Source organism: Chelmon rostratus, chromosome 8 (assembly GCF_017976325.1).
Source record: "Chelmon rostratus isolate fCheRos1 chromosome 8, fCheRos1.pri, whole genome shotgun sequence".
Classification (NCBI taxonomy): domain Eukaryota; kingdom Metazoa; phylum Chordata; class Actinopteri; order Chaetodontiformes; family Chaetodontidae; genus Chelmon; species Chelmon rostratus.
The window spans coordinates 1,513,105-1,540,853 of record NC_055665.1 but is presented as its reverse complement, the minus strand read 5'-3'; the positions used below and the strand labels follow the sequence as shown (position 1 = coordinate 1,540,853).

The 27,749-nt window shown below is 43.9% G+C and overlaps 3 protein-coding genes across 11 annotated transcripts in view; 2 read left to right on the top strand and 1 right to left on the bottom strand.

Annotated features, from left to right (window-relative positions):
- Positions 1 to 1,088: 1,088 nt before the first annotated feature.
- dek (DEK proto-oncogene) lies at positions 1,089 to 10,002 on the top strand. The gene is made up of 12 exons (XM_041942464.1): positions 1,089 to 1,173; positions 2,359 to 2,520; positions 2,876 to 2,974; positions 3,122 to 3,231; positions 3,435 to 3,529; positions 3,876 to 4,005; positions 5,440 to 5,760; positions 6,207 to 6,368; positions 6,517 to 6,607; positions 7,172 to 7,314; positions 7,536 to 7,604; positions 9,518 to 10,002. The coding sequence occupies exons 2-12, from the start codon at positions 2,397 to 2,399 to the stop codon at positions 9,527 to 9,529; spliced, it is 1,356 nt and encodes a 451-aa protein (XP_041798398.1). The 5' UTR covers positions 1,089 to 1,173; positions 2,359 to 2,396; the 3' UTR covers positions 9,530 to 10,002.
- Positions 10,003 to 10,875: 873 nt separating this feature from the next.
- LOC121610389 (NACHT, LRR and PYD domains-containing protein 5-like) lies at positions 10,876 to 22,862 on the top strand. Of its 9 annotated transcripts, XM_041942456.1 has the most exons (19): positions 10,920 to 10,978; positions 11,226 to 11,317; positions 11,403 to 11,614; positions 11,731 to 11,751; positions 12,263 to 12,406; positions 12,983 to 13,120; positions 13,559 to 13,696; positions 14,275 to 14,412; positions 14,851 to 14,988; positions 15,567 to 15,704; positions 16,143 to 16,280; positions 16,414 to 16,459; positions 16,791 to 17,016; positions 17,504 to 19,292; positions 19,409 to 19,582; positions 20,468 to 20,641; positions 20,733 to 20,906; positions 20,993 to 21,039; positions 21,521 to 22,862. In XM_041942456.1, exons 1-19 carry the CDS (start codon positions 10,951 to 10,953, stop codon positions 22,084 to 22,086), a joined length of 4,521 nt encoding a protein of 1,506 aa, XP_041798390.1. In that variant the 5' UTR covers positions 10,920 to 10,950; the 3' UTR covers positions 22,087 to 22,862. The 9 variants fall into 9 exon arrangements, with proteins under 9 accessions (XP_041798396.1, XP_041798395.1, XP_041798393.1 ...); XM_041942462.1 differs by lacking the exon at positions 11,226 to 11,317 and having other exon boundaries at positions 10,876 to 10,978; positions 11,403 to 11,511; XM_041942461.1 differs by lacking the exon at positions 11,226 to 11,317 and having other exon boundaries at positions 10,876 to 10,978; positions 11,403 to 11,511; positions 11,731 to 11,789.
- The window catches only part of LOC121610390 (atrial natriuretic peptide receptor 1-like), a 76,950-nt gene continuing 70,917 nt past the window's right edge, over positions 21,717 to 27,749 (bottom strand). The window contains exons 18-22 of the mRNA XM_041942463.1: positions 27,414 to 27,537; positions 27,189 to 27,257; positions 26,729 to 26,903; positions 25,360 to 25,458; positions 21,717 to 25,027 (exon numbers count right to left, since the gene is read on the bottom strand). Coding sequence (XP_041798397.1) covers positions 24,882 to 25,027; positions 25,360 to 25,458; positions 26,729 to 26,903; positions 27,189 to 27,257; positions 27,414 to 27,537 — 613 coding nt within the window. The 3' untranslated portion in view covers positions 21,717 to 24,881. The remainder of the gene's footprint in view (positions 25,028 to 25,359; positions 25,459 to 26,728; positions 26,904 to 27,188; positions 27,258 to 27,413; positions 27,538 to 27,749) is intronic.

Genomic DNA, 27,749 nt, shown 5'->3' with positions numbered 1-27,749 from the left:
AGGTCTCACCCCCTCCGGACTGAGACCTCCTGTCGTCAGGTGGGACGTTCCTCTGTGGAAGGTCAAAAACACCTGGAAGAAAACCAAGGAAAAGACTTTCTTTGGTTTCACAGTTTCACTTCACTTATATCAGTGAAACTGTCTACATGACCTGGATGACTGGAGAAACAGCCAACAAATCTTTTTTTCTTGTTGCACAAGTCTGTTGAAAAGATGCTGCTGACATCGTAAATATTGCTTTGGTTTGCTTGAAAGTAAAGAACTGGAGGGATACACCAGTGCAGGTGATGCATTAACCTGTGTGTGTTTGGTATAATGCTGCTGAGCAGGACTCAGTCTGCAGTGTGGCGTGAGGCATGAGAGAGAGCAGCTTCACTCTGAGTCCTGCGGGTCGTTTCCACTCAGCTGCAGCTCTGTCAGATGGGATCTCTGACAAACTGCAGAACCTCAATCTGACTGAAGAATAAATGATGGAGATAAAATCCAATCAGATCTGATCAGGTTTTAAACATGTAGCCCAACATTGATCTGTCCTTATCAATGAGTGACAGCCACCATATAACTGTCACCTCAGCACAGATTAATAATCTCACTCAAGACTGTAATAAGAGGAGAAAAAATATACTGATACTGATGCTTTTTTTTGTGTGTGAGTGTTTATCTTTAGTTTATGGACATAAAATAAGATAAGATAAGATAAGACTTGAGGTGTTACAGGCAGCAGGTAATAACAGTTGGAAAAAATAGCAACAGAATAGAGAAATACAAAATAAAAGCTGACTATATATATATACATATATATATATATATATATATATATATATATATATGTACATTTTATACAAATGACCATATAATAGAAAAAATTTGGATTTTATGAAGGAGAAACCGTGTGGAGAGGAGTCTCCAGAAAACCACACAGCAGCTTCACTCCTGGATCCTGCAGCACACACACACAGACTGCCATGTAGACAGTACCAACCGAAGGGGGCAGTAATGTAAAGTTCAGGGCTCGAGCCATCATTAACACCACGAAGAAGTAAACGTCATCAGTGCGCGGTCCAATCAGTGGAGCGGCCGCCGCAGTAATCCCCGCCCCCTAGAGAAACCGCCATCATGAAATTAAAAACAAGAAACTGACAGATGAGACGCAGATCCCTGGTTCATAACAAGGTAAACTTTTACTAGCTTCTCCGCTAACAGGTAGTGATAGTTTTGGATATTTGGTGGTATCCATGTGGAGTTTGTCGCATCGCCTCATCAGGTTGTAAATGGTTCATGCCGTTATTTCTCTGTAATTATCGCGCCGTGAGTGAACGTCACTAACATTATGGTCGCTAACGTCAGTGTTAGCACAAAGTGGCTAGCTGTCTCCTAGCAAACACAATGGCTGGTTTGCTTTTTAAAGTCCGCTGCAAAATAGTAAGCAGCGGATAACTAACCGACAAACACCGACCAGTGACACACAACCGAATGTGGAAGTTATACTTCATACCTGAGCATGATAGCGAGCTAACTTAACGCGCAATAGCTAACATGTTCGGCGTAGTGTAAAGTTGCAGCGCGCCAATCCGCACGGACGTTTATTGTGAAGGAATAAAGAGACAAAACAGCATGGAGGACAGGTGGAATAAGTTAACTAGTAAGTCGAGTGTTTCCTGAGAAACTTAGACAGATCTGCCACTCAGTCCAGACAGTAGTTGTGATTGAATTTAAGAAATGATTCTGCCTGTTACAAGTGGGTTCACGGGAAATTATCCTCAGCTATCGGTGCTAGCTAACTGTCAAAAATACCAGACATTATTCAAAATTCTGTCGTTTTTATGGACAGAAGCTCCTGGCTGGTAAAATACGAACTCACAATAACTAATTTTAAAATGCAGCCAATTATTTGAAGCCAGATTAGCGTTCGGCATACTTCTAATACACAAAACTACATCAGCTAAAGGAAAATTTATATCTGTTCAAATATCTGTGAAATGCTTGTAAGTGAGCTTTGAGTTAAGACGATTTTATCAAACAACACTAATAAAGTTTTTATGGAAAGTTACTGGTATTTATCAGATTTGATGGGATTTTTACTTGATGCCATCACCCAAGATGCACATTTAACCAAATCCCACCGGTGAGGATAATATATGTATTCAATTAAAGACAGAAGCTCTTGCACTTGCATGATGAATTATGAATGTTGTGGTTCATAATTCATAGCTGGATAAAAGACTCTTATAAACATGTCGTTGCATTTAACTCTGTACAGTATGTGAACTCATGATTGTGTATGTAAAGCATATTATTAACCAGACCAGCATGGGGGGGGGTTACAGTGATAAAACATGTTCATCTTTCTCCTGTTAGGATAAATTGATCGGCGGACAGACAGAGGTTTTGCAGATATGAGTGACGTGGCGGAGGAAGCAATGGACAGCTCTGCGGTGTCAGAGGAAGAAGTGGAGGACCAGCAGGAGACGTCACAGGAAGACCAGTCGAGTCCGAACAAAAGCCGCTCCAAAATATCTGGTAAAGAAAAGCAGATGGTTTCTCCCTTTGTTCAGTCTCCCAGTCAGCAACTTAAGTGACACCTGAAACTGATGAAGTCTGTTTGTGGTGCTGAGACCTGAAATTCCAGTGAATCACTCCTGTGTTTTAACAGGAAAAATTCATTAACATGCATTTTAACTATGCTGGTGTCATTCACACAGGGTGCTACCAGCTGTTAAATCTTGGTTGTCATAGTTTATAAAAGCCCCGGGGCCTCTTGGTGTTCATTGAAGTTGGTCACTGCAGTGATTTGTCTTTACTGATCAGCCAGTCCTCAGTTGTTGAATAAAAGAAACCGGTAGTGCTGATTTATTTTCCACTCTGTTTGTTGCAGCTGCAGGTGAAATCATTGAGGGCAAACGGGCAAAGAAGACAGTTGAGAGGCTCGATTTCCAGGCACCGAAGCAAAAGGAGAAGCTCAAGATTGGGGATGGTAGATATTTAACTGTGGCGACACGGCTTTAGGTTGTTGTTTCGTTTTCAGCATTAAATTACTAATATGAATATTTGTCATTTAAAGATTAACTGCTCAGGCAAATGCTGATATGTTTGTGAAAACTGTCGGCTTTTTCATTTTCAGGTAGCGGAGAGAGATTAGGAGATATTCCACGCACCGGCTACCAGATCACAAAGATGAAGCCGGCTGACCTGAAACCTCTGCACGCCATCCTGTACGACAGACCAGGCAAGGTACAAACATCTGGATGATAATTTATTACTGTGCATGAGCAGGCAGCACCGGGGAGGACAGATTGTTCCCTTTAAAACTTCATATAATGCTTTTATAAATGCTTCTAGTCTCTGTTATAAATAAAACTACTACAGGATTGTAAATGTGCAGTGAAGCTGTAAATAATAGCTTTATTACATCCAGTTGTTTGTTCTTTTATCAGATGGCCACTTTAAAGAAGAACTTGCGTCTGTTTAACGGCTTTCCTTTTGACGCGGACAGCGAGCAGTACACCAAAAAACGAGAAAAACTTCTCAAGTAAGTTTCTGGGCTGAGACACTTTCCTCTCCGGTCTTCATGTGGGATCAGAGAGAAAAAGGTGGAGGTCGTGTTGGTTAAGGTGTAGCGTCTGATTTAAGATGATGCATGATATCATATGAATGAGATGTTTGGGGCTTGAAACAGCTTTTAATTCAATTTAATGGACTTCTTACTTTGATTTTTACCTTTTAACCTGACTGTCTCCTGACCTTACTCTGTTGATGGAATTGAAGCAAACTTTCTAACTTGTTCATTGATTGTTTTTTAATGGAAATGGAGCAAAAGTTGTTCTTAGAGGTAGAAAAACACTAGAATGAAGTACTGTCTTTGCTTCTGAACGCAGGAACTCAAATTTTACAAACACCAAACTGAAGGTCGTCTGTGGAGTTTTGGATCTGGAGAAGAAAGGAACCCACTCAGATCTGGTGGACAGGATCTTGACCTTCCTCATCGCACCGAAAAACAGCGGGAAGGTGAGCAGTGAGCTCGCCTCAGTGGCTCAGAGTCATCATTCATAATCAATTATTATTGTGCCAATTTGCCAAATTCAGAGTAGGTTTGTTTTAACCTTATATGCATTAATGTGATTATTATTATTATTATTATTATTATTATTATTATTACATTTTCCTTTTTTCCTTCTCCTGTACCCGGTCCACCAGCTGCAGGATGTTTCTGTTTTATCCGGTGTGTTTAACAGTAGACCTGTTAAATGCTGTTAAATACATAAACAAAATGCACCGTCTTAAAACAGCTGGAACAGTACATTACATATGTTTTTGTGAAATAACACTTCACTGAATACAATAAAACGTGTACAACAGGGCAGGTGCTCTGATTCGCTGTTCCTGCTTTTAGTATGTGTGTGTGTGATTGGTCATGTGATCACTTGAGAGCTGCATTTAAATGTTAGTCTTAAGCTTCACTGTAAGTAGGAGTGAGTCGCTTGGTGAATGTGTTTTTTGGACTGGAACTGCTTTTCTGTCACGAGGCGTCTGATGTCAGATGGTGGTGATGATGCTGATGCTGGTTCTTCAGTGTTGAGTCACTTTTGAACAGATCTGTTCTCAGCAGCTTGTTGCTTTGCAGCTCAGTGGTTTCATTTTTCATATGTTAAGTTCTTTTTGTTGAACTTCCTGTCCTGAAACCTCTCAGCAAAAACCTGCAGGAGTTTCCACTCGGCAGCAGGTTCAGGTGTCAGAGCAGCTTCTGGTCCTGCAGAGCAGGAACACCCTCAGTGTTTCCTCTTTATCTTTAATTTCACTTCATGTGATTTCACATGAGGAGCTGCTGGAGCTCCAGGTTCAGCTCTGAGAGGTTAACTTCCACCATGAAGGTCCGATCACAGACACACTTGCTGTCGCTGAGTTTCCACGTCAGGTTTTCCTTCATCTCTGTGAATTATTCCAGGCAAACAGACTCTGGAACAGTTGGACTTTGTCTGCTGCTCGCAGCTCCACAGCAGCAACGAGGCTCTTTCACTGATTCTGCTTCTGAAGGAGGTTTCAGCTTCTTAGCCGTTAGCTCACTCAGCACAGACCTGCCTGCAGGACACTGTCTCTGATAGTAGCCTGAAAGCTGCTTGTTGGGCATCAAACTCCGCTGAAGAGCGTTCACTTCATCTGAGAGCTCCTCCAGTTTAGTCTGTCTTAAAACTAAAGACTCCTGAGATTCACCTTTTTAATCACTGTGAGCTCGTCAGGTTTTATTTTCAACAAAAAAAATAACTGGTCGTCCATTTCACCTGGAAAACTCTGCGTCTCTGTAGACATCATGTCGACAGGCGACATGACATTAACACTGTGTGTGTTGCATTCAGGGACCATTCGGAGGAATGTGCGTTAGTCTATTGTTATGTCATTCATCTTTTGTATTAATGAATGAAACCGCCGTTTGTCCTTTGGCAGCGTCTGCCCGTGAAGAAAAAGAGGAAGTCAAAGAAGAAGCTATCAGGCGACGACTCGAAGGCCACGACCAAGAAGAAGAGCAAACCCAAACCCCGGAGCTCATCGTCCAGCCCCAAGAAGTCCAAAGCGGGGAGCAAGTCCAAAGCCATCGTCATGGACTCCAGCAGCGACGAGGACGACGACGAGGAAGATGAGAAGGCGGGGGCTTCAGCTGAGGCAGAGGGATCAGACGCAGAGGACAAACCTTCAGAGAAAGAGGAGGACCAGTCTGACAAGTCAGAGGAGTCTGCAGATGAAGAAGAGGATGATGAAGACGATGAGGTGAGCTAGCTGGAAACTAGTTTATATATCCAGAAAAAACTACTGGAGCTGAAACAGTAAGGGAATAAAAAGAAAATTAATCAGTTACTGTTGTGGTATTTGATTCATCAGTTCAGTATTTTTCTAGTAAAAATGTCAAATGTTTCCTCGTTTGTTTTTGGTTTGTATCTTTGTGAATTGAGACGAACATTTTCTATGAATTATTTTCTGGTATTTTAGAGATCAAACGATTAATGGAGAAAATCATCATCAGCAGGTTAATAGATCATAAAAACAAAAGTTAGCTGCACGTCTGATATAAAACCAGGTCTTTGTTCAGTTAAAGACGTCCTGTGGAGTTTTCTTCAAAACAAACATTCAGAGTTTCTCACCCAAATGTTTGAAGTATTTAAAATCCAGCACTGATCACGTCCGTCAGCTTTTAATCCAGAAACGTTTCGTGTCAGTCTCCCAAATCAAAGTCAGGCAGAGGAAAGTCCGCTCCCAAGAAATCAGCGCCGGTGAAACGACAGAGGACACCAGCGAAGAAGACGGGTCCTCCTAAAAAAAGAGCGAAGAAAGAAGTTTCCGACGAGTCCGACTCTGACGACAGTGAAGCTGCTGAGAAGGTGAAGTGCGAGCAGTACTGAAAGGTTGTAAAAATACACATAATGATTGAATTTAATGGAAGGCAGACCAGCAGTCCTCTTCTTTAAAGCTCAGTTTGCCTCTCAGACGTCTTGTGGCCTTGTTGAGTTAACGTTTGTTGTTTTACAGCCCAAAAAGAAGAAATCAGCTCCATCCAAACCTGCGGCCAAAACCAAGAAAGCCGACAGCAGCAGCAACAGCAAGAACAACACGAACACAGGTGGAGTCACCAGAGGATTCCCATTTTAGACTCAACTAACTGATCATTTTAGATCATTATGCCGATTCTAAACGTAGATTATTGTCTGTGATTCGCTCACACTGCGGTGACGCCTGGCCTGCAGCTCGCAGAGTTTCACTCTGAGAGCTGAGATGTTTCAGGCCTGAAGCTGAGCGGTCAGAGAGCAGAGAAAGTCGTGTCATATGCTGTTCCAGCTCGTGTCTGTGCTCGTTTAATGAGGCCTGATTAAATCTGTGGGTTGATGCTGAAGTTTGTACCACTTCTTCTGTCTCCTAGCAAAGCCTTTAGTGCTTTATTAGGCCCAAAGTTGGCTTTAAACCTGCTTTTTGGGAAGAGCTATTCAAGTTTTTTATACATTTTCTTGCCTTGACTTATATGGTGTTAATGTGCAGCATTGGTCCTTTCACATTACACTAGAATATGTGCTTCTGCTCATCGTCTGGCTGTAGCTCGTGTGGTTTTAATGGAGAACATCAGGAAACTCTGAATGAGTGTAAATCTAAGCCTGTGATAGGCTGACGTCCTTCTCCGTCTTCCCTGCAGCGGAGGACAGTTCAGACGACGACGAGCCGCTCATCAAGATGATCAAGAAGGCGCCGACCGACCAGCAGCTGAAGGAGACGGTGCAGAGTCTGCTGAAGGAGGCCAACCTGGAGAAGATGACCATGAAACAGATCTGCCAGAGGGTGAGAAGCTTCCTGCAGACGCCACACGCAGGCCTGATGCTCACACTGACTCCCGCATCAACAGTGGACGCGTTAATGTGACGGCGCAGGTGTCATGTGACCTGCGGTCATGTTGTGAGTGTGCTGGAGAACGATGTGTGTTCCTCCAGCAGCGTCATGTCACAAATCCTACATGACTGAGAATAAATTAATTTGTTTTGTGTCGTCCTGGATGTTTTTAGGTGTTTGACACCTACCCAGACCACGACCTGACGAGCAGGAAGGACTACATCAAACAGACCGTCAAGTCTGTGAGTACACACACACACACACACACACAGTTCACATGAGCAGACATAAACCAACACTTCCTGGGACGCTGCTTGGTTTTGGTTTTGAAGTGGATTCATTTTATTTATGATGACGTTCAGTTATGACCATTTTTAATTTCTCTTGTGTTGGAAAAATTATATCAAAATGCATTAAAACCATCAACAGGAGGTGGAGACTGATGGAGAAATGTGCACTTCTACGATTCTCCAGCAGAGGTCGATAGAGATCACTTCATTCCTCCGACACACTGGGGAGGCAACACACAAAGTTAACGAGCTAAAGGCAATGACAGCAGACGAGCTGAGAGCGACAGCAGAGTAAAACGAAGCAGACGAGTTAGATTTTAATTCAGCGGACATGTTTGTTTCTCAGATTGTCATTTAATCTGCTCATGCTGCAGAATGTGGACTCGACTGCATCCAGTCTGTCAGATTAGTACATGAAGCTGCTTCTGTTTTTCTGCCAGTTGTAATAAAGTTGAAAACAGTGGCTGAAATCTCACTTTTTGATATATTTCATGTACGAGAAACTGAACCGTGCAGCCACTGCAACACGGTTTCCTTTGCATGAGGCCTGTTCTGGTGCATTTGATGTTGGATGTTTTAGGCACGTCTTCCTGCAGCTGCATTGCCTCATTTCCACCGCTGACCTGATGTGGTATCTATGCAAACTGTCTTTGTGATAAATGTGGAAAAGAAGCAAACATATTAAGCCACGAAGAGTGAATATCCAAACAAAACTAATGCTGTGTCCCAAACCCAAACTGTGGAATGATTCCAAGCAGTCGACTCAACCCGACAGAGCAGAGTCTGACCTCAGTCGGTGCTGAATGACGGAGCTTCTCACAGCTTTGAACAAATAAAGAAAGTCTCAGAAAGCAAACAAACAAGTATGGAGTCAACAGAAGCAGAAAATATTCTGTTGGAAAGCACGACACTCTGCATCTACCTGCGTTTTGTTAACAAGCGCCGTGATATCAACACTACACGTGTGTTGTGTTCAGGGACCACACGAAAAACATGTTTTATGTTGCAATGAAAGGGTCCTGCCGGAGGTTCCCCACCCCTGATATACAGCAGGACCGTTGCACTTATCTCTGCAGCTGGTCTTTTATCTGTACCAGCGCTGCAACACACCAGAACCAACTGACAGTTTCTTCATGCAAAGAAAGGAAGAACTGAATGTGTTACCTCGGCCAGATTTACAACAGGGGACCTATAATTAAGATCTGGCCTCGACAGTGTTTCCCCTGATTAAACCTCTGGTTTTTTTAAGGGAGTTTGGGGCTGATTTGCCGCCACCTTAAATGGCTCGGGTGGAGGTTTTGCCCTGGAGGACGGAGAGGTCCGACCTCAGTGAGGACAACGAGAACACATAAAAAATACAGATCGACCATTTATTATCCAGATACTGATCCCAGGTTAATACCCTGTGTAAATGAGGGGTGTGTTAATTTTTTGCAGCCTGTGCACAAACCACTGATCATCAATATTCAACAGAATCAAAGGAGCTATGGACACGTGATGGGTGCAACAAGCAGTATTAGTCTGCAGAAATGAAATAACCGACACTTGAACAGCAGAATAATGTTGGTAGACAGGAAGCTCCACGAGCAGCATAAAGCAAAGAGCTGCACAGGTTCAACACGGCGTAGCAAACTCACCTGTCTGAACGTCAGCCCGCCTCGTGTCGTCCTCAACACGCTGCTCACGGATCCTTCTGAGTTCATATCACAAACAGTCCTCTCAGCTTCTCTGTCCCGCTGTAACCAGATTCTACCCATTTCACCCGTCCCGCCGGTGGGTTTGTTCACTTCCTGTGGTTAATTCCAGGTGATTCATGTCTGTCTGCTCTGTCACTCAGCTCAGATTGTTCTCATGTTTCCTCGCAGCTCATCACATGAAGCTCTGAAGAGGAGTGACGGTGTGAATGATGCAGAATGTCACGGGGAAGCTTCAGCGGACGCGACTGAAAAGCTCCTTTTTAATTAGTTTCATATCAGTTTGTTTTCATACAAACACTTTTATACATGATGTTTTTTTAATTAATGTGAGGTTTGTGTATAGATTTTCAGATTAACTCAACAGTGTTCATCACAAGCAACTTTGTTTAATGCTCTCTGGCAAAGTTACGATTCACGAGAGAAACGACGTTTCAGGCTGAACTGCTGGAAGTCTTTAAGCGTTAAAGCAGCAGAATAAAAGTCCGAATCGTGTGTTTCTAATCAGGCGAAGCTGTTTTTGATTAACACACTTTAACTCATTTTGTCTCAACTTTATTTTTCTGGATTTCTGTTTTGTGTGTCCTTGTTTTGCTCTGTCAGACGTTGTTGTGCAGAGTAATTTACTGATTAAAATTGTACATTTTTGAACAAAATTGTCGTCATGTGGTCTGAAGTTTGCGTGTAAAAACATGATCGTTCGGTGGTCACGTGTTTGCAGCGCTGCAGCGGTTTTACTTGCATGTTACATCTGCAAATAAGAAAATCATCCGCTTCAGTCGTGTTTGGTGTGAAAACTGAATCACATCAGTTTGTTTGTTGCCGTTGTGACTTTTCTGTCAGATTTTCATCTGATACCTGGATTGAAGATAAATTCTATAAATATGTGTTATTGAAAGGTTTTAAAATGTGAAGCTTAAATTGTCATCCATGGTGGTTTAACTCTAAACTAAACAAGTACATCTACTCAAGTACTGTACGTAAGTACAGTTTTGAGGTACTTGTACTTGAGTATTTATGTTTTATGCTTCTATACTTTATTTCAGTCTGTTTCCTTGTTCATTTCAAATTGAGATTAAAGTGACATGAAGTGTTTCACAGTTCCTTCCTGCTGAAAATCAGATCAGAGCAGTTAATCATTCTGTTTATTTCTGCTGCAGTTTGGCTGGTGTCTTCTTTACCCTGAGTTTCGCCTCTCAGGCTGTCCCGTGTTGTACTCAGGGAGGAAGTCTGCAGACTGAATTCAGGCCGACAGAGGTTCCTGAACCTCTGCTAAAGTTTTAAGCCGAGAGTTTAAAATGAACATCCTTCTGAAGAGACGCAAAGATTTGGACAAGAAGCAAAGGAAGAGAAAGGTTCTTTATGTAAGACGGCAGTTAGAACGAGTGTCAGGTCTGTCCTGTTCAAACAAAACGGTTAGAGAACATGTTTGTACTTTTAAATTTCATCTCAATGTGTTTTTGGTCTGAAATCATGCGCGTAAAAGTCGGATAAATAACGCACCCGCGTAATGACGCACAGGCACAGAAAGTGAAAGTATGCAGTTGTTTACGAGGCTTCGCTGCCCCCCCCCCCCCCGTCTCTGCACAGTCTGAGGCGTCGACATGATGAACAGGAGCAGCAGACCGACAGGTAAGTGGTTCTGCTTCGCATTATGAAACAAAGGGAGGGGGGGTCGTCGCACTAAATGTTCAATAAAGCTGAGTATTTGTGAAGTTTGTCCGGACTTTGGATCCAGAGGGATCCGGAGACAAAGCGGACAGAAGTGACGCAGGAAGTCAGACAGAGGTTATTCTGCGGAGGCCAGTCAGAGGGGGAATAATGTCTGCACAGGTTTTAGTTTCTGTTCCTCAGAATCTGCTTTCTGCTCTGCAAACAGCCCTGAACCTGCTGCTGCTGCTGCTTTCAGCTGGGCTGGATCAGCACAGCCGTTTGGAAAATGATCACATTAACACGTCTTACTTGAAAAAGGTGTTTGTGTTCAGGTTTTTATACTTTTGCACTGTTAATATGTCATAATGAAAGACAGAAAATCACGAAACAAATGTATCTGCAGGGCGGGAGAGGAGCCGCAGGCAGGAAGACCAAGACAATAGTTTCCCAACAGCCGATTCCTTCCGCATCCAGCAGAGGCCGCTGCTTCATCCTGGATCTAACTGAGAGACGTGAGTCCAGTCTTCAGTGTCTTTGGTCCTTCGAGCTCTGCAGCACACACTCAGCATGTCTGCACACTTTTTGGAAGAATTTTCCACATTTAACATTTTGCTTGTAAGTTATAATAACCTCTCTCTCGTTGTTTACGTCAGCTCTGTTGACTTCCTTCATCAGCAGCACGTTTATAAAATCTCCCAAAAACATCACCATCAAAACTCTTTCTGTTTCAGCTATGACTCTGTCTGCAGCAGGTGAGCTGTGTGGAGGTTTGTCGTTAATGACACAGCAGGTAGAAACCGACACGGTACAACACAGTACCTTAGACTTAGACTTATCGGAAAGTGACAACACACTCAAAACTGATCATAATTTAACCTATAAGGTTTATCTTTGTCTGAAGAAATGTTGCATATAAGAACCATTTTTAGCCTTTAATCACAGACCTGTGGAGGAACAGTGACTGTCACGAAACAACGTGCATTGGGGCGAACTGCACAAGACTCGTAGAGTCTCCAAACAAACCTGATTTTTATTTGAGTCATTTCAAACACTTGTCTGAATGAAGTAAGAAAGTCGCTGCCTGTAACAGCCATCACGGCTAATTGCAGAGGGATCTAATCCGTGAAAAGCAGTTTGTTTGTATACTCACACCTTCACAAAACTGGCCTGGCCAGCAGCAGCAGCTACGCCCACCATCACTTAGTACTGGCTGTGTGAGATGTGTCCTCTTGAACTCTGTAATACCACTAACCTCCATTGTAGACTCACTGAAGACCTGAAGATGAGTGAACGTGGATCTGAAAGAGGATCAGCGTCCTCGTCAGTCAGTTCCATCTCTGCAAAGACTGACCGGTCCAAAGAAAATCCTCCAGTCTTCAGCCCAGAGCCCAGACCTTCACAAACAAGGTAAGAACTTCACTGTCTGACTAAATGAAATTAATATCCATTTGTTTCAGTGATTTAAGAACAAACAACCCACTGTCTTCAGTGATTAGTCACATCATTTGTAATAATAGTACCAAACGTGTTGATGCTAATTGCTGAAACCTGTGCAGTACTTCACAGTCTGACTGGTAGCCTTCATGAACCCTGCACAGTATACCTTTAAAGACTAAAGGCCGGGTACACTTGACACAAACTGATTTGTGTCTTTGCCAGTTGTCAGGGAGGGGGGCAGACACTGTGAATTGGTTAAAGGAAGATTCCAGGATATGTCAACTGCTGTATTTCTCAGAAATGTGCCCATTGTGGCTCTGTGGGTCATGCTAGCGTTGCACTCCGTCGTAGACCTTTGGAGAAACAGCGACTGTCACGAAACAACGTGCATTGGGGCAAACTGCACAAGTCTCCAACATTTCTCCAAACAAACCTGATTTTTACATGAATCATTGCTTCTGTTGTGAGAAAACCGTGTCAAAGTGTTGTTGTGTTCAGTGCTGCCGAAACGTCTTCTGCAGTTTACGATGCAACTGATCTTCCCAGAATCACTAAAGTCATGAGGATCAGTAAACCTCAGGGAGGATCAGCGTCCTCGTCAGTCAGTTCCATCTCTGCAAAGACTGACAGGTCCAAAGAAAATCCCCCAGTCTTCAGCCCAGAGCCAAGACCTTCACAAACAAGGTAAGATGATCAGTATTGTCAGGTTATATTCTCAACATTAGTATAGAGGGAGGAAGCTGTAGTCTGGTTCTTCAGCACCCTGAGGCCTAAAAGTGGCAGCTATTTAAAAACAAAGCCGTCTTTAACCTTTAAACTTCATTAATTGAAAAACTGCATCCTGCAGCAGCTACATTCATCAGCACAAAGGCCTGAAAATTAGTAAATCTGAGGGAGGATGAACATTGGCCACAAGCAGCTGTATGTTGGAGGAGTGATCACTTCAGGCAGTGGCCACCAGGGGGATGCAGTAACATAAACTACCACAGTTCCACAATCACACATCAGCACATCCAAAAGGATTTGATGTGCTTCTGTTACGACAAAACCAGGTCAAAGTGTTGTTGTGTTCAGTGCTGCCGAAACGTCTTCTGCAGTTTACGATGCAACTGATCTTCCCAGAATCACTAAAGTCATGAGGATCAGTAAACCTCAGGGAGGATCAGCGTCCTCGTCAGTCAGTTCCATCTCTGCAAAGACTGACAGGTCCAAAGAAAATCCTCCAGTCTTCAGCCCAGAGCCCAGACCTTCACAAACAAGGTAAGAACTTCACTGTCTGACTAAATGAAATTAATATCCATTTGTTTCAGTGATTTAAGAACAAACAACCCACTGTCTTCAGTGATTAGTCACATCATTTGTAATAATAGTACCAAACGTGTTGATGCTAATTGCTGAAACCTGTGCAGTACTTCACAGTCTGACTGGTAGCCTTCATGAACCCTGCACAGTATACCTTTAAAGACTAAAGGCCGGGTACACTTGACACAAACTGATTTGTGTCTTTGCCAGTTGTCAGGGAGGGGGGGCGAGACACTGTGAATTGGTTAAAGGAAGATTCCAGGATATGTCAACTGCTGTATTTCTCAGAAATGTGCCCATTGTGGCTCTGTGGGTCATGCTAGCGTTGCACTCCGTCGTAGACCTTTGGAGAAACAGCGACTGTCACGAAACAACGTGCATTGAGGCAAACTGCACAAGTCTCCAACATTTCTCCAAACAAACCTGATTTTTACATGAATCATTGCTTCTGTTGTGAGAAAACCGTGTCAAAGTGTTGTTGTGTTCAGTGCTGCCGAAACGTCTTCTGCAGTTTACGATGCAACTGATCTTCCCAGAATCACTAAAGTCATGAGGATCAGTAAACCTCAGGGAGGATCAGCGTCCTCGACAGTCAGTTCCATCTCTGCAAAGACTGACAGGTCCAAAGAAAATCCTCCAGTCTTCAGCCCAGAGCCAAGACCTTCACAAACAAGGTAAGATGATCAGTATTGTCAGGTTATATTCTCAACATTAGTATAGAGGGAGGAAGCTGTAGTCTGGTTCTTCAGCACCCTGAGGCCTAAAAGTGGCAGCTATTTAAAAACAAAGCCGTCTTTAACCTTTAAACTTCATTAATTGAAAAACTGCATCCTGCAGCAGCTACATTCATCAGCACAAAGGCCTGAAAATTAGTAAATCTGAGGGAGGATGAACATTGGCCACAAGCAGCTGTATGTTGGAGGAGTGATCACTTCAGGCAGTGGCCACCAGGGGGATACAGTAACATAAACTACCACAGTTCCACAATCACACATCAGCACATCCAAAAGGATTTGATGTGCTTCTGTTACGACAAAACCAGGTCAAAGTGTTGTTGCGTTCAGTGCTGCCGAAACGTCTTCTGCAGTTTACGATGCAACTGATCTTCCCAGAATCACTAAAGTCATGAGGATCAGTAAACCTCAGGGAGGATCAGCGTCCTCGTCAGTCAGTTCCATCTCTGCAAAGACTGACCGGTCCAAAGAAAATCCTCCAGTCTTCAGCCCAGAGCCCAGACCTTCACAAACAAGGTAAGAACTTCACTGTCTGACTAAATGAAATTAATATCCATTTGTTTCAGTGATTTAAGAACAAACAACCCACTGTCTTCAGTGATTAGTCACATCATTTGTAATAATAGTACCAGACGTGTTGATGCTAATTGCTGAAACCTGTGCAGTACTTCACAGTCTGACTGGTAGCCTTCATGAACCCTGCACAGTATACCTTTAAAGACTAAAGGCCGGGTACACTTGACACAAACTGATTTGTGTCTTTGCCAGTTGTCACGGAGGGGGGGCGAGACACTGTGAATTGGTTAAAGGAAGATTCCAGGATATGTCAACTGCTGTATTTCTCAGAAATGTGCCCATTGTGGCTCTGTGGGTCATGCTAGCGTTGCACTCCGTCGTAGACCTTTGGAGAAACAGCGACTGTCACGAAACAACGTGCATTGGGGCAAACTGCACAAGTCTCCAACATTTCTCCAAACAAACCTGATTTTTACATGAATCATTGCTTCTGTTGTGAGAAAACCGTGTCAAAGTGTTGTTGTGTTCAGTGCTGCCGAAACGTCTTCTGCAGTTTACGATGCAACTGATCTTCCCAGAATCACTAAAGTCATGAGGATCAGTAAACCTCAGGGAGGATCAGCGTCCTCGTCAGTCAGTTCCATCTCTGCAAAGACTGACAGGTCCAAAGAAAATCCTCCAGTCTTCAGCCCAGAGCCAAGACCTTCACAAACAAGGTAAGATGATCAGTATTGTCAGGTTATATTCTCAACATTAGTATAGAGGGAGGAAGCTGTAGTCTGGTTCTTCAGCACCCTGAGGCCTAAAAGTGGCAGCTATTTAAAAACAAAGCCGTCTTTAACCTTTAAACTTCATTAATTGAAAAACTGCATCCTGCAGCAGCTACATTCATCAGCACAAAGGCCTGAAAATTAGTAAATCTGAGGGAGGATGAACATTGGCCACAAGCAGCTGTATGTTGGAGGAGTGATCACTTCAGGCAGTGGCCACCAGGGGGATACAGTAACATAAACTACCACAGTTCCACAATCACACATCAGCACATCCAAAAGGATTTGATGTGCTTCTGTTACGACAAAACCAGGTCAAAGTGTTGTTGTGTTCAGTGCTGCCGAAACGTCTTCTGCAGTTTACGATGCAACTGATCTTCCCAGAATCACTAAAGTCATGAGGATCAGTAAACCTCAGGGAGGATCAGCGTCCTCGTCAGTCAGTTCCATCTCTGCAAAGACTGACCGGTCCAAAGAAAATCCTCCAGTCTTCAGCCCAGAGCCAAGACCTTCACTAAGAAGGTAAGAACTTCACTGTCTGACTAAATGAAATTAATATCCATTTGTTTCAGTGATTTAAGAACAAACAACCCACTGTCTTCAGTGATTTGTCACATCATTTGTAATAATTGTACCAAACCTCGTTTTTTTCCAGTAGCCAGGCTGTATCAAGGATTCAGCAGAACCAGGACACCCTGAAGGTATGCACTTATCCACTAATCTGCATATTGTTTTGTTCATTACTACAGTTTCTCTCACGGGTAGCACACAAGTTAGCTTTTCTAGTTCACAAAGTAGTTAAACGTTAAGAATATAGTTAAGGGTAGGGAATGATGAACTGTTGAACATCTGTTGTAGGATGCAGGTTGATTTCTTTATTGAACCTGACCCAAAGACCTGCAGAGTGATGTTGCACATCATAGTAAAACTGCATGAACATTGTAACTCAAATAGAACATATTTATAAAGCAGACCTACACCTTACACAATGAAAACAGCTGTTTAATAAAAACAAATCATGGTCTTCGTCAGGTGTTTGAATATAAAGCCATGGCTTTCGTAAAGCAAGCTCTGACAACCCATAAGAAGGTCCTTTCTACAAAACACAAAGGACTGTTTGAGGAAGATGAGCAAGAGGACACTCCTGATGATCAACCAGTCGACTTCGATGATGAAACAAATGAAGCAGCTCTGAAGATTGCCCTCCATATCTTGAGGACCATGAATGAGGATGAACATGCTCACACGCTGGAGCAAAGTAAGACGCTGCATGTTACCCTACGAGTTTGTGTTTGTTAGGAGAGCGAACTGCAGCTGCCTGATCATGTTCAGTTAATGTACTGTAAGCGTCCTACCAATTCATCAGGTGTCTATAAACTTTGGTCCTGTTTGAAATATTTCCACACCTATGAGAGGAATGGCGGTGAGATTTGGTCTTGTGCTAACGTCGTGCTAACATTAGTATGTTAGCTTACGGAAAGCACAAGTGAGGCAACTAAAACACTTATCCAGGTGTGACGTTTGAGTCAAATCTGGAAATGTAGAGGCGAGCCTGACCAGCTGAGTGTCAGTTTCAAAATGGCCAAGGCCCAGAGGATAAAAATGGTCTTTACTGTAACTACTGGTGAAGAACGATAAGTAATGAGCATTACAACCTCATCAGAACTGATGGCATGGGTAACAAGAGGGATATGCACATAACAAATTGTTCTTTTTATTGATGCTACACATTTCTGTGCTGTTAGGTCATTATGGAGAACTTGCCATGTACCAAAAGAAACAAAAGTCTTCCCTGAAGAGCAAAAATGAATGCATTTTGGAAGCGATGACTACAGAGCAGTGGCCTGTGCCTCTTAAAAATATTTATACGAAGTTATATCTGATCGAGGGGGACAGCGGAGAGGTCAACAGTGAACATGAAGTGAGACAAATTGAGACAGCATTCAACAGACAGATGTCTTCGGAAACTCTGATCAACTCTAAGGACATCTTCAAGACCGTACCAAAACAAAAAGGCAAACCAAACAGAACGGTTCTCACCCAGGGGATAGCAGGCATCGGTAAAACTGTGCTCACACAGAAGTTCATGCTGGATTGGTCAGAAGAGAAGGCCAATCAAGACATCCAGCTCCTATTTTCACTTCCTTTTAGGGAGCTGAATTTGATTAAAAATGAAAGAAAAAGTTTGATGGAGCTCCTGTACGTCTTCTCTCCAGACCTGAAGAGATCTGGAATCACAGACCTGAACATGTACAAAGTTCTGTTTGTGCTGGATGGCCTCGATGAGTGCAGGCTGCCTCTGGATTTCAAGGGAAATGAGAGATGTTGTGACGCTACATGGTCAGCCTCAGTGGACGTGCTGCTGACAAACCTCATTGCTGGTAACTTGCTACCAAAAGCTAATCTGTGGATAACTACCCGACCCGCTGCAGCCAGCTGCATCCCTCGACGGTATGTAGACCTCATGACTGAGATACGAGGCTTCAACAACACACAGAAGGACCAGTACTTTCACAAGAAGATTGAAGATGAGAACTTAGCCAGAAGAGTAATCGCAAACATAAAGTCCACAAGAAGCCTCTACATCATGTGCCATGTGCCAGTGTTCTGCTGGATTTCCTCTATTGTCCTGGGAAAGATGTGCGCCAAAGCAGGAGGAGGAAAAATGCCAAAGACTTTGACTCAGATGTACATCCATTTTCTGGCACATCAGACTACCCTGAAGCATGTCAAGTACTGTGAAGAGGAACAACGGGAATCCCAGGGGTATAACGAGGTGATTATGTCACTCGGGAAGTTGGCCTTCCAGCAGCTGGAGAAAGGCAACCTGATCTTCTACGAGGGCGATCTAATAGACTGTGGTATTGATGTCAAAGAAGCATCTGTCTACTCAGGAGTGTGCACTCAAGTCTTCAGGGAAGAGTTCTGTATGCAGGATAAAGTCTTCTGCTTCGTGCATCTGTCTGTCCAAGAGTTTCTCGCAGCTCTGTACGTCCATGTGATGTACATGGTCAGTGGTGTAAACGTGTTGATCGATGAACCTGAGCAGATGGCCCCAACCGAGCCTGTATGTGAACTACACAAAGCTGCGGTGGACAGAGCTTTAGAAAGTGACAATGGCCACCTGGATCTCTTCCTGCGTTTCCTCCTCGGACTCTCAATGGAGTCCAGTCAGGGTCTGCTCAGAGGCCTGAAGATTCAGGTTAAAACCTGTGACTCCCAAAGTCACGAGGAAACCGTCAAGTACATCAAGCAGAAGGTAAACGAGTCTCTTCATCCGGAGAAGTACATCAATCTCTTCCACTGTATGAATGAGTTAAACGACCACTCTCTGGTGGAGGAGATCCAGAGCCACTTGGACTTAGACCGAGACGTGGTGATGGACGGCTGCTCTGTATCTCAGTGGGCAGCTCTGGTCTTTGTGTTGCTGACCTCACCGGAGAAGCCAAAGGAGATCCACCTCAACAAGTACTCCAGAACAGAAGAAGGACTTTTGAGGCTCCTACCAGCCATCAAAGCATCCAGATCAGCAATGCAAGTGTCTTCTATCGTTTTCTGAGTACTCCTTTTTAACAATTATCTCTGGATGTCTGGAACCTGTCCACCATAGATTTTAAATAACAAACTGACTTTGTCTCTCTGTTCATCAGGTTGAATGATTGTAATCTCACTGCAGACTGCTTGGAGGTTCTGTCCTCCACGCTCAGCTCCAGCTCTAATGAGCTGAACCATTTAAACCTAAGTGACAACAGCTTACAAGGCTTAGGAATGGAGCATCTCTGCACCGGCCTCCGGAGCCCACACTGCAGACTGAAGACGCTGAGGTGAGTTGATGCTGAAGCTGACAGAAACGTGACTGAACAAAGTCACATCAGGCCCCACATCTTCGATGATGCAGTGCAATGACAGACAGGCTCTACTGTATATTGACCACGTTCAGCCACTGTGATTGTGTGTCGGGTTCAGAGTACTTCCAAAATGCGGGCGACCTACACTCAGTACTGTGCATGAACGCATTCTGTGCAGATGCAGACAGAGAGCTGAAGCTGCTGCTGCTCTGCCAACACGCCGCTCATGCTGCGCCTCTCGTGTGAACGTGGTGTTTCGGCCAGTTCAGACCAAAGACTTGCAGTGAGACGATGTGAAACCTGAAACTACTTGCAATGCGCCGATTTGCAACGTTCTGTAAACCTGCCAGTCTACGCTGATGATTTACTATGATGCAACTGGACAAGCTGACATTGCTACGAGCTGATTGGCTGTTAAAAAAAATGAAAGTCCTTTCATTCTAAAGCCGGCCACTGGCGACTTGCTGAGTCGCTGCTGTTTTGTCTTCACTGAGCTCAATCATGCTCGCTGCAAGGTTGGGGGAATAGCAGATGTTGGTAAAGGGGTACGAGTGACTCCATTAAGCTGCTTTCAGACCAGCAGTAGCCTCGCATGGAAAACCACAGCCCACGGTACAGGATTGACTTCATTCCGGTGTGGGTTTTGGTATAATACACAACATTCCACTGTTACTCGTTACACGGACAAAATAAAACTGAGTGAAGGAGCAGACCTGATAATATTACACCATCCAATGCAACCATTGTTTCTGAGAGGTGTGATTTATCGCTGCTGGAACTGTTGATGTTGTCGTTGGGCTCTCGTAACATTTCATTTCTTTGAATTGTTGTTTCATTCGTCCGTGTTGTTTGTCCCTTCAGGCTGAACCGCTGCAGTCTGACCCAGACGAGCTGTGAAAAACTGGCCTCAGTCCTGAGCTGTCCTTCATCAGATCTTCGAGAGCTGGACTTGAGTGACAACGACGTTGAAGACTCGGGAGTTCAGATGCTCTCTGGTGGGCTGGGAGATGTTCGCTGTAAACTGGAAGCCCTCAGGTATCACTTAGAGAGGATTATCAATCCACGTTTAATATTTCTAAAGGGTGTCAGCCAGCAGTTAAGGCTGACTTCTGTCGCTCTGCCACAGGTTGGCGTTCTGTAACATCACAGAAAAGGGTTGTGGTTTCTTGGCCTCGGCAGTGAAGTCCAACCCATCCCACCTGAGCGAGCTAGACCTGAGCTACAATCACCTCGGAGACGCAGGAGTGAAGCTCATCTCTGAAGCTGTGGAGGAAGGACGATGTGAATTAACTAAACTCAGGTGAAGGACGCAGTCTGATGTCGCTGTTGTTCTGGTTCCTGGGACATAATCCAGGCTGACAGCATGTGTCTCTGTTTGCTCCACAGAGTCGACCACAGTGCCGAGCACTGGTTTAGACCGGCACTGAGAAAATGTAAGTTGAGAATTTTTAAGAAAAAGTCAGTTAGGAATGGAGGACAGACCTTTGTGTTGATGTTGAGAAGCTGAAAATGGCCATTCATAATCTCGCTCACCCACGTGAAAGCAATGATACACGACGAGACGCCCAGAAACATGAAAACAAAGCATGATGTTGAGGTGAAGCAACACAAAGCAGCTTCCTTGTGATCCTACCTTGGCCACTTTTCATCAGAAGAGGAGGCTCGTGGAGGTTTTTGGAGTTTTAATGTGTGATCAGATCAGTTTTACCAGTGAGAGACTGCTAACATAGCATGAAGCATCAGTATGGTAGCTATGGTTACCTGCAGGTCGATAGACCTTCAGCACTGCTTTAAACATTTGTGACCTGTTTTATATCTGAACACCTGCCAGCCAACCAGAAACAAGTATAATCTCTGGCTGTGGTATAAATATTGCCATTCCACATGTCTAACTCCTCGACTTCTTCCTGCCAGATGCACGTGAGCTCACAGTGGATCCCGACACTGCTCACAGACTCCTCGTCCTCTCTGACGGACAGCGGAAAGTCAGCCAGGTCAGCGAGGAGCAGCCGTATCCCGATCACCCTGACAGGTTTGACTACTGGGCCCAAGTCCTGTTCCAGCAGGGCCTGACGGGCCGCTGTTACTGGGAGGTGGAGTGGGAAGGAAAGTGGGCTGGGATTGGAGTGACCTACAAGGGCATCAGTCGCAAAGGGCCAGAAAACGACTGTGTGATGGGATACAATGAGATTTCTTGGAGTCTGCACTGCTCTGCTAAAGGCTACCGCGCGTATCATAACTTTGAGAGCATCGTCCCTCGTGTCCCTCTGGGGGGTTGTCGTGGACTGGCTGTGTATCTGGACTGGGAGGCTGGCATCCTGTCCTTCTACAGAGGTTCTTCTGGAGGGTCGCTGACACACCTGCACACCTTCCTCACCAAATTCACCGAACCTCTCTACCCAATACTCAGGGTGTGGGGTAAGGGCTCCTCGGTGCAGCTGCGTCAGGTGAAACAGTTTGCCTCAGAAGAGACTGAATAAGTCTTGATCCACATTACCACTGAGGTGATGGGCTAAGGCTTCAGTAGCTGGTTGCTGGGGGGGGGGGTCTGTACATTGTTTAAAGGAATTGCTAAGTTGGAGCTAGCTGGTTGCTAAGTGGCTGCTGAGCTGTTAATAGGAAGCGAACATGGCTCACATGCAGGTGTGTTCAGTGTGTGGTTGCTAAGCAGTTGCTATGGATTTCAAGGCTAGTTGTTGCTGTGTTTTTTTGGTGTGGTTGCCATGGAGAATGTGGGAGTTTGTTCTGTGTATGTGAGTGAGATCTGCATGGTTGCCAGGCCACAGTGTTTGATAGCAGCTTCTGAATATTACACTTATATAATATACACTTCTGAATATTCAGATACTCATATTAGTCTTGACATCCTTGGTTGTTTTTCAACATATCTTATTTTGTAGCTTCCAAAATGATCATATGTCCGTACAAAACATACTTAAAGTTAAACAACTTAAAAAAAAAAGCTACCTACTAATCATAAAAAAGACACTAAGAAACACATTTTGCTCTTTCGTGACTTCATGGAAACGTTTTTATCGTCAGAAAATATGTCACAGCTGCACATTTTCAAATGTATCTGTATATTTTTTCCACTCTGATCTAATCTATTGTAATGTATTGCTAACTTTCTGAGTATTTTGAAAATTTTTCACAATTCATCAAAATAGTTAATTACAGTATTTGTGTAACTTTGTGTACTTCTGTACCTGTAATTTGTGTAATTGAAAATAATCACATTAATAAATGGTAAAATGTATTTTATAGCTTATATATCTCATTGCCAACCACTCACAGTGCTTTACAACACGGGAGCAACTTGGGCTTCAGCATGTTGCCGCAGTCGCCTGTTTTATAAATGTGAAATACTGAGAACAGTCACTACTACAAGGTTATTTATGCACATCCTTCAGCCAATCAGAACAGAGTATCGGCCTCTTTGAACACATTTCAGTCACATTAGAAATCTGGAGCTCTTTATTCAGACCACTACAGGTCAGTACAAACGAACACTGCTGGGTCCCTCCCCAGTAACGCTGAATTCTGGATCCACACCTGAAGCTGCGGGGAAGGCACAGCATCGAGCGACGACAAGATCCAAACCGGTTCAAAGTGGTCTTACAAAATGACTGACAGCACAGACGTAGCAGAGACTGTTTAATGAAAGCAGGTTACTGCTGAACAGACGGAGATGACTGGAGTCTCTTTAGACACTGATGCTTCAGTAGATTTAGATTCTAAAACTGCTCTTTCCACATCGAACACACATGAAATGTCACATAGACATTTCATGTGCGTTGACATTTAGAGACTTCTTCAGTTCATTAGATCTTTGAGGAAAGGTTTTGTCCCGCTGGCAGCTGTGGTGCGTTCGTGCCACGTGCTGCTCAGAGTCCACGGTTAGCGTTCAGGACTCGCGCTCGCGTCACAGTTTGATCCCCAACCGTCCGCCCTGCAGACGTCCTGTCAGCTCCTGGACCGCAGCAGAGACTCCAACCATCACATGTCATTTCCATCATCATCCGTCCTCCTGGAACAAAAACTTCATGTAACTGTAACTTTTTATTTGAACACAAAGGAGAAACGTGGTTATTTACAGCCGACCGCTGCAGGTCGGAGCGGCAGAGGAGCTGCAGCCAAACACTTTTTTCTGTTCTTTTTTGTTTTTGGATTCTCTGACTTTGCAAAGTCGTCGTGTTTCAGCTTAGCGTCGTGTTTGCTAACACTGAAAAGTGAAGTGAGTCTGTCTCATCAGCTGTGAAACCAGACGTCCATTTTCAAAACAACCAGCTCGTCTTCATCCTTCAAACGCACAATGTGTAACATTTAAAACGTCATGTTTTATATTTTGTTGTGTTCTTGAATCATCCCAAATGTTCTCAACAACGTTCAAACACAAAGAAATCTGTAATTTTCTTGAAGGTAACGGTGCGTTTGATTTGGTCGCCTGTCGGTGGCGACGCAGGAAACATCAGATGATACAGCAGAGAGCGAGGAAGGAAGTTGTGACTTCACACAGCGTGAATGAAACTTTAATAAATGACCTCGTCCCCCAACATTTCTGTCTGAGTCACATCAGCAGCGTTTTTTTACCAACAACATCAAACCACGTCTTTTGTTTCATTGTTTTGACTGAGTGGCAGAAACTACACACTGTAAGTTTGAGTGTTTTTTTTTTGTAAAACTACTACATCTCTGTGCAGTTTGTTGGTTTGTTTTTGAGTGCAGAACGAGCTCAGTGTTGCCCCTTGTGGTCGCTGGGGGGAAACACTCACTCCAACTGGCCTCATCGTCAGGTACCTCTGGGTGTTTTCAGCCTCCGGCCTCAGGGGGGCGGCGGTGAGCACATCACGGCTCGGTGCACCAGATTCAGGTGAAGACAGACAGAAGTCCTTGGACACGTGTCTCAGAGCTGAGATTTCTACTTTACCTGAAGTGTTTTTGGGTTTTACAATAGAAGAGATGTCCACGATGAAGACGAGACGCTCCACCTTATTCTACATATTTAACACGTCAGCAAAGCAGGAAGAACTCTGCTGAATGACAACTTCTGATGTTCATTCTTTGAGGCAGAGAATTCAGTCTAAAGTTTAGATTTTCTGGGGAGCGCTCAGAGAAACTGGAACAGGTGCAACATGAAGCCGACAAAACCAGAGTCCAGAACATGTTCCGTGTTTCTTCATCCCCTCCTCTCTGCCCTCCCCTCTGCCTTCCTCTCTGCCCTCCCCTCTGCCTTCCTCTCTGCCCTTCGTGCCCTCCTCCCGGCCCAGGGCTGTTGTCATTGGCTGTCGCTCTCTCCCAGTAGCCAATAGGTGGTCATCTTTCCTTTGCCCTTGACGTCGATCTCTCCTCTCAGCTCCAGCTGGAAGCAGTTGAACTCCAGCAGGACGTCGCGAGTCGCCGCCGACACGTGGATCTTCAACGCTGCACAGACACACGGGTACACACACAGGTATGCACAGACACACACAAACACACAGAGACACACACAGGTATACACATGGGTACACACAGACAGACACACAGGTATACACACAGACACACACAGGTATACACGGACACACAGACACACGCACAGATACACACAGACACACATGTTAATTTCTGTTTGACCTGTAATGTTTGAAAAGTCACATTCGGGCCACAAGCAGGATTAAAACATGCTGTGTTGTATTAGAGACTTTCAGGTAATTGTGTGTGTTTGTTAGTATATGCGTGTGTGTGTGCCTGTGTGTGTGTGTGTGTGTGGTTCAGACCTTCTCCACTGGACTCCATGCGTGACGACGTGTTGACGGTGTCACCGAACAGACAGTAACGAGGCATCTTCAGACCAACCACTCCTGCACACACCGGACCTACAACACACAGCAGGAGGAGGTTTCTGCATCCACCCTGACGGAGCTCAAACTGCAGCTGCACCTCACACCACCTTTTCTCTGACAGGTGAATTTGGTGATTTTGTTGTTGTTACTGCAGATCACTGACTGACATGCAGATTTAACTACAGTAGATTATTGATCATCATACACACAGAGAATGTAACATTGTTTCATCATAAAGTTTTACTTCTGTTGAGTCTGAGGATGTCACTTCATCTCTTCACTGTTTCAGTATCTATAATATCAATAACCAATAACTATAGAAATTCTTTCTAAACAACATGTAACATGTCTTATTTTGTACAATCTGCAAACAGACCATAATAATAGAGATTACCTGCAGGATCAGTTCTTGATTATCAGAGTGAATCATTGTACAAACTTGTTTTCATTTAGATCTTGTTGACAGATTTGATGAGGTCACAGATTGTGTGCTTTTGTTATTTGTTGTTGTTTTTTTGTTTGTTGTTGTTATTTGTTGTTTGTTTGTTGTCATTTGTTGTTATTTGTTGTTGTTTGTTGTTATTTGTTTGTTTGTTTTTATTTGTTGTTGTTATTTGTTGTTGTTTGTTTGTTTGTTTGTTTTTATTTGTTGTTGTTATTTGTTGTTGTTTGTTGTTGTTATTTGTTTGCTTGTTTGTTGTTATTTGTTGTTGTTATTTGTTTGTTGTTGTTATTTGTTTGCTTGTTTGTTGTTATTTGTTTGTTTGTTGTTATTGTTGTTGTTTGTTTGTTGTTGTTTGTTTGTTTGTTGTTGTTGTTTGTTTGTTGTTATTATTTGTTTGTTTGTTTGTTGTTATTTGTTTGTTGTTGTTTGTTGTTGTTTGTTGTTGTTTGTCTGTTGTTGATGTTTGTTGTTGTTTGTTGTTGTTTGTTTGTTGTTGTTGTTTGTTGTTGTTTTGTTGTTGTTGTTACTTGTTTGTTTGTTGTTATTGTTGTTGTTTTTTGTTGTTGTGTTTGTTGTTGTTTGTTTGTTGTTGTTATTTGCTTGATGTTGTTATTTGTTTGCTTGTTTGTTATTTGTTGTTGTTATTTGTTTGCTTGTTTGTTGTTATTTGTTTGTTTGTTGTTGTTTGTTTGTTTGTTGTTATTATTTGTTGTTTGTTTGTTGTTATTTGTTGTTGTTTGTTATTTGATATTTGTTTGTTGTTATTTGTTTGTTTGTTGTTGTTTGTTTGTTTGTTGTTATTATTTGTTGTTTGTTTGTTGTTATTTGTTGTTTGTTTGTTGTTTGTTGCTTTCTCACCGCTGTGTATTCCGATCCTCAGCTTCAACTGTTGTTCTGATCGGTGGCAGATCTTGAAGGTTCGGACGGCGCCCAGCAGGGCGAGAGCCATGCGGGCGATCTCTCTGCCGTGCAGGTTCCCGTTCCTCACCGGCAGCCCGGACACCACCATGTAGGCGTCGCCAATAGTTTCCACCTGGGGGCGCCGCAGGACCACAAACATCAGGTTAGTGTCATACTGAGGTCCTTTTTTGCACAGGTTTCATGTTTTTGGTCCGTTATCTGTTTTTATGGTTTCATCTCTGCTCTCCTGCTGTTTTTCTGATGACGTTCACACATCTTTAAAACTATTCTAAAGTTTGAGATTAGAAATAATAATAATCTGCTCTTTGATTCTTCTCCTGGAAATCTGCTGGACGATCCCGTTAAGGTGGAACTTCCCAAACAAACAACAAACTAAACTCTGTGTCGGTTTTGTCACCTTGTAAACATCAAAGTTGTCGATGATGGCGTCGAAACAGGTGTAGAGGTCATTCAGCAGAGTCACCACCTGTAGAGTCACAAACAGGAAAACATCAGCAGAATTCATCACACCAGCCGTGCCAGGGGCCGGAGGGGCCCGAGCCAGTTTTAGCCAGTCAGACAGGGACCTGATACAGGGGCCACTGAGTGTCCATCACAGACCAACAGCAAGGACTCTGCTCACCTCCATCGGTGTGCTCTCTGCAGAGATCGCTGTGAAACCAACGATGTCACTGAAGTAGATGGTGACGGAGTCGAAGGCTTCAGCCTGAACCGTCTCACCTCGCTTCAACTGCTCCGCCACCGAACTGAGGACGGGACGGGGGGGGGCAGAGAGAGAGAGTGAGAGACGGGGGGGGCAGAGAGAGAGGGAGAGAGAGGGGGGGCAGAGAGAGAGAGTGAGAGACGGGGGGGCAGAGAGAGGGACAGAGGGCAGAGAGAGAGAGTGAGAGACAGGGGGGGCAGAGAGAGAGAGTGAGACAGAGAGGGGGGGCAGAGAGAGTGAGAGACGGGGGGGCAG

Excerpts from the sequence above, each read along its gene's own strand:
- dek (XM_041942464.1), top strand. The coding sequence starts at position 2,397 with ATGAGTGACGTGGCGGAGGAAGCAATGGACAGCTCTGCGGTGTCAGAG. Across the intron at positions 2,521-2,875 it reads AAGCCGCTCCAAAATATCTG|CTGCAGGTGAAATCATTGAG; the intron begins GTAAAGAAAAGC and ends TGTTTGTTGCAG. Across the intron at positions 6,608-7,171 it reads CAAGAACAACACGAACACAG|CGGAGGACAGTTCAGACGAC; the intron begins GTGGAGTCACCA and ends TCTTCCCTGCAG.
- LOC121610389 (XM_041942453.1), top strand. The coding sequence starts at position 11,168 with ATGTCTGCACAGGTTTTAGTTTCTGTTCCTCAGAATCTGCTTTCTGCT. Across the intron at positions 12,407-12,982 it reads CCCAGACCTTCACAAACAAG|AATCACTAAAGTCATGAGGA; the intron begins GTAAGAACTTCA and ends TGATCTTCCCAG. Across the intron at positions 20,642-20,732 it reads TGTAAACTGGAAGCCCTCAG|GTTGGCGTTCTGTAACATCA; the intron begins GTATCACTTAGA and ends GCTCTGCCACAG.